The 4,569-nt window shown below is 40.8% G+C and overlaps 1 protein-coding gene across 3 annotated transcripts; it reads left to right on the top strand.

Moving 5' to 3' along the window:
- The first annotated feature begins 150 nt into the window (after window positions 1-150).
- Window positions 151-4,045, top strand: rnf170 (ring finger protein 170). 3 transcript variants are annotated; one of them, XR_003749070.1, is made up of 9 exons: window positions 151-261; window positions 376-410; window positions 629-786; window positions 868-943; window positions 1,343-1,451; window positions 1,530-1,603; window positions 1,805-1,945; window positions 2,701-3,414; window positions 3,515-4,045. XR_003749070.1 is itself a non-coding variant. In XM_028971818.1 (8 exons), the coding sequence occupies exons 3-8, from the start codon at window positions 653-655 to the stop codon at window positions 2,977-2,979; spliced, it is 813 nt and encodes a 270-aa protein (XP_028827651.1). In that variant the 5' UTR covers window positions 151-261; window positions 376-410; window positions 629-652; the 3' UTR covers window positions 2,980-4,045. The 3 variants fall into 3 exon arrangements, 2 of the variants coding, with proteins under 2 accessions (XP_028827651.1, XP_028827652.1); XM_028971818.1 differs by having other exon boundaries at window positions 2,701-4,045; XM_028971819.1 differs by lacking the exon at window positions 376-410 and having other exon boundaries at window positions 190-261; window positions 2,701-4,045.
- Window positions 4,046-4,569: the final 524 nt, after the last annotated feature.

Raw genomic sequence — 4,569 nt, 5'->3', positions numbered from 1 at the left:
CTGCAAAATAAGGACAGCCTGTGCCTGATTAAAATACCAAAGTCGTTTTTGTTTAGAAGTTGCATCACTTTGAGCTTCATACGTCTATCCAAAATATTTCAGTTAATTGCCGCCACTATGTTAACACATTTTTGTTACATTTTGTCACAACTTTGACAGGCAACTCTGAGGCCAGCCTTTACAAGGACCCATCTAACAATGCGGAAGCTCTTGGGAAGAACGCGAACTCAGGAAATCTGATGGATGTCAGTGGGGCTTGAGGTGAAACTGGAATAAACATATAAACATTTTATAAACATATGCTTCTTCGTCGCATTTCATCTGCTAGTCGCAGCGGGTTGGGTAACCTCTCATGTGCTCTTTTCTGTCACACAGTGCGCGCTCCCCGCTGTCACTGACACCAAACTGAAGTAAGCGTGGCTATATTTGTCCGTAGTTATAATTGGATTTAGTACGCGCGATTCTCTCGTTCTGTGCTATTTTTCTGTGACATTCGGTTAAATTACTTCAAACCTTGTCACCAATCGCTTTTTCAATGTTACGTTGCATTGCACTGCACTGGTTTCAGAATGGATTATACAGACCTCCTTACATAACATCTCCCGTTCTTCTCCTTCTCTTCTTGCAGGAATACCGGTTATGATTAAGTGTGATGGAAGAAAGCCAGTGCTCGGAGAGTCTAATACAAGATGAAGATTCTCTCATAGAAGGCATAAGCAACCCTGTGCTGCTTGTGGTGGTTCTTAGTGTCGCCTTTTTGGGAGGTCTGGCTACTCTGCTTTGCCGGTAATGGATGCTGTTTGTGTATGGAAGGAATAATGGAAACATGGTTTCTTTTTTTGCCTTAATTTTTGTCATTCTCTGCAGAAATGAGCAGCAGAGAATCCACCCTGAGAACCAAGAGCATGTTCGGGTGGTCCGGCAGCAGCTGCAGACCGATCAGGTTCAACTCATGCATACAACTTGCAGATCACTAATATATGGCAATCTAAATGTTTTTATGTGCTCTGCATTGACTTCCATCTACATCAGCAGGGTTCATTATAACCCAGTGACCTAATTAACCCATTAAAAAGTGACATAAACTGTATGGCCAGGCAATTTGGGATTTGCCGTTCACATTACATCATATAGGCTGAGTGAGAGCAAACTCATTTTAACATTGACCTGTTAACTAGACCTTCAGTTAATTTTACAATGTACTTCATAATTGTTATATTAAGTAGAAATTGCTCTAGCTTTATTAAGGGAGCCAGTCTGGTTCCAGTAGCATTTAGAAACCATAAAAAACAGCAGCAATTTTGTTGAATACTGCTAGTGTGTGACACTTGTTTTTCCTCAGGTAAATGCCACAGAACACAGACACCAGTTCTACACAGACATGTCATGTCCTGTCTGTCTGCAGCAGGCCTCGTTGCCTGTGGAAACCAACTGTGGCCATCTGTTCTGCGGTAAGAGTTTTTAACATTTAGAGGGTTGTGCGTCAAGAGATTTTGAGAAGATACTTGAACATTGTTTGCTTACAACAGGTTCCTGTATTGTGGCATACTGGCGCTATGGGACGTGGCTTGGAGCCATTAATTGTCCTATTTGTAGGCAAATGGTGAGATTACAAGGCGCAACTCTTCACTGGTTATTTGTTATTTCATAAGAACATACATTTATTCTATTTCTGTTAGGAAAATGACCTTGACACGGTTTCAATTCTCAGCTAGTTAAACCAGGCCATGCATCTCTGCTAGTGCTGTGTTTTTGTATGTCCTTAGTGCAGTTTACTGACTCTCGTCCTGTGTTCGGAGGGCAGGTGACCTTGCTCTTTCCCCTGTTCCAAGAGGACGACCAGTCTCACGCTACTGGTGACTCACTGGATGGGCAGCCTGAGGCAAGACTCATACTACAGGATGTTAATGATTACAACCGGAGGTTCTCCGGCCAGCCCAGATCTGTGAGTGCAATCTGCCTTCAGTGTATAGTGTAGTGTGTGCAAATGGAGATGTGGCGATAAGATTAAAATTATTTCAGGTTTTAAATATATGCATTGATTCACATTTTTGTAAGCCTCAGTTTCATGTTTACTAATGTAAATCAAAATTTCATCCATAATTTGCTTCTATAATTATAAAGGACTTTTTGGTTGCTTTAAAATACGATTCTTGTGGCCGTATAATTTGTACTTGGTCCTTAATGGTTATAAAAAACTTGCTTTTACCATCAGCCATGTTATTTCTCCTACATATTTTCTTGATACTTGCATGCTGTGCCATGATGACCAGTAACATCATTATGGACACGTAATCTAGACCATGACACTGACTACATCCTGGACTTCTCCAACCCTACAACTGTAGGACTTATTATTATATCATCCCCAACCCTGCACTGACACAATTTGCAGGCTCACTCTACCCTGGAAGGGGGTCCCTCTCTGTATCACTCCTTCCCAAAGTTTTTTCCTTTCTTTTTTCTCTCCTAGAGTTTTTTTCTGTGTGGAGTTTTTCCTTGTGTGCAGAAGGGTCAAGTGTGGGGGGTGTCAACTGTAGGGCCTGTCAAAGCCCATTGAGACATACTGTATGTGATTTTGGGCAATATAAGAAATAAATGTTGTTGTTGGTGTAATATTTTGGGGGAAATATCATAAACAAGTAGAACATTTGTGCAACTCTTGGTTTATGTTAACACTGTATTTTGTGTGTCCTGTAGATCATGGACCGATTGCGGGATGTCCCCACACTGTTACGCCATGCTTTCAGAGAGATGTTCTCAGTGGGTGGCCTCTTCTGGATGTTCCGGATCCGCATCCTGCTGTGCCTGGTGGGAGCGCTCACTTACTTGGCCTCCCCACTGGACTTCATTCCCGAGGCTCTGTTTGGCCTGCTGGGATTTATGGATGATTTCTTTGTCATCTTGCTCCTGTTCATATACATCTCCATCATGTATCGTGAGGTTGTGACTCAAAGATTGGGTGGAGGGGGTGGGTGACTCCCATGATACCCCAGTTTGGGCTGAGCGACACTTGAGGAAGACATCTTATCTCAGACTGGATACAAACCAGTGAAATCGTTTCCAACTTGGCATGATGATCGATCGAAGTGCTTTTGGTGAACATCCAAATCTTCTCTTGGAAAACACATCCATGCATTTTAAAGCTAACTCTTTAAAGAAAATTATTTAGAAGGACTTTCCAAAGGATGATATTTAATGTGACACTGAGGGCTTACTTACTATTAGACAATGTTTACATCAGAACTATATGTACTATATATAACTTTAACTCCCAATAAATGCAATATTTGTTAGTCTCTGTCTAAGTAAAAAGTGAAATTGTCTCATTTCAAATTTAAATGCAATTATGTACTTTGTAGACTGAGGGTGAGAGCATTGAAAGATGCAGTGAGAAACTGCAGCACAATAGAGGTAAAGCCCTTGACTAGATCATTGAAAATGTCAAATGCTGCAGCACTTAGGGGTGAATGGTAATTTTCAAATGTTATGTTTTTTTTTCTCTTTGATTCAGGTTCTGCTGGAGGAACTTCAATTGCTATCTGCAGTGGGGTTCAATTCTGCATGCTCTAATTGGCATTTTATCAATGTAAAGGCTCAAATGCAATCATTTCATGTTGGAAAATAAACTTAGGAACATTTAGTAGAGACCAGTCTTGTGTTACATATTTAAGTGTACTGGATGCCAGCTTTGTGGAGTTTTGGGGTTATTTTAAGCAGACAGGACCTGAACTTTATTCTGTATGGATCCTCTTTTTCTCTTTAATATGGGACATCATGAATGAGCCAGGGATGTATTGGAATTTTTATTAATTTGTGAGACGAAACATCAACATGGGTCTAATTCAAACCAATTGCTGTGGAAAATTCTAAAGGTTTTGTGCCAAATGTACGGAGTTTTTCTTAACCACCAGGGGTCGCTGTAAACTTTCATAAGGAAAATTGTCTGACTTGACCAAGTTTCAGAATAAGAAAAAAGTTCCTTGTACCATTAAACAATTCACCTCCGTATGACAATGGAATTAATAAATAATGCTTGAACTTGTACGGCCCCCAGTGGGCTTTGATTTAAAAAAAAAAAAAAAAAGAGCCATGTTTCCTGTTTTCCTGCTTTAGAAAATGTGTGGAAGAGTCCACAGTGTGCCACACAAGCGATTCAGACCCTGAACAGGAAATGACCTCTTACCCAGATCAGAATGAGCTCAGTATGTTGTTAAAGATCTATGCCTGGTGCTCACTCGACACTAGAGGTCCCACTCTACTTTACTCCACTTTACTCACTCAGCCAGTTCGTCACTCAACGAATGTCATCGAGCTTGGAAAGAGCTGGCGGATCTAGATTAGTGGTTTCGGGATTTATGAGATGAGTGGCGATCTGTGCCATTGTGTCTGATGTTTTCATGTTATAGCCACGTCAAACCGTTGTGTCTGGACTGTGATATTGATTTATTAGGGTGACTAAAACAGACAGAACCACACTGATTAAATGAAAGTGTTCATTGATCGTGGTTTTTGTGGGTAAGTGCACACATTACTTTGACTGACCCGTCTCTATGATTGTGGGATGAG

Source organism: Denticeps clupeoides, chromosome 3 (assembly GCF_900700375.1).
Source record: "Denticeps clupeoides chromosome 3, fDenClu1.1, whole genome shotgun sequence".
NCBI classification, from domain to species: domain Eukaryota; kingdom Metazoa; phylum Chordata; class Actinopteri; order Clupeiformes; family Denticipitidae; genus Denticeps; species Denticeps clupeoides.
The sequence above is the reverse complement of the archived record's forward strand: the minus strand, read 5'-3'. Positions and strand labels throughout refer to the sequence as shown.

What these genes read in the sequence shown, in the direction of transcription:
- rnf170 (XM_028971818.1), top strand. Translation starts at nt 653, where the DNA reads ATGGAAGAAAGCCAGTGCTCGGAGAGTCTAATACAAGATGAAGATTCT. An exon ending in CTGGCTACTCTGCTTTGCCG is followed by an intron (nt 787 to 867) that starts GTAATGGATGCT and finishes CATTCTCTGCAG; the next exon opens with AAATGAGCAGCAGAGAATCC. An exon ending in TCTCCGGCCAGCCCAGATCT is followed by an intron (nt 1,946 to 2,700) that starts GTGAGTGCAATC and finishes TGTGTCCTGTAG; the next exon opens with ATCATGGACCGATTGCGGGA.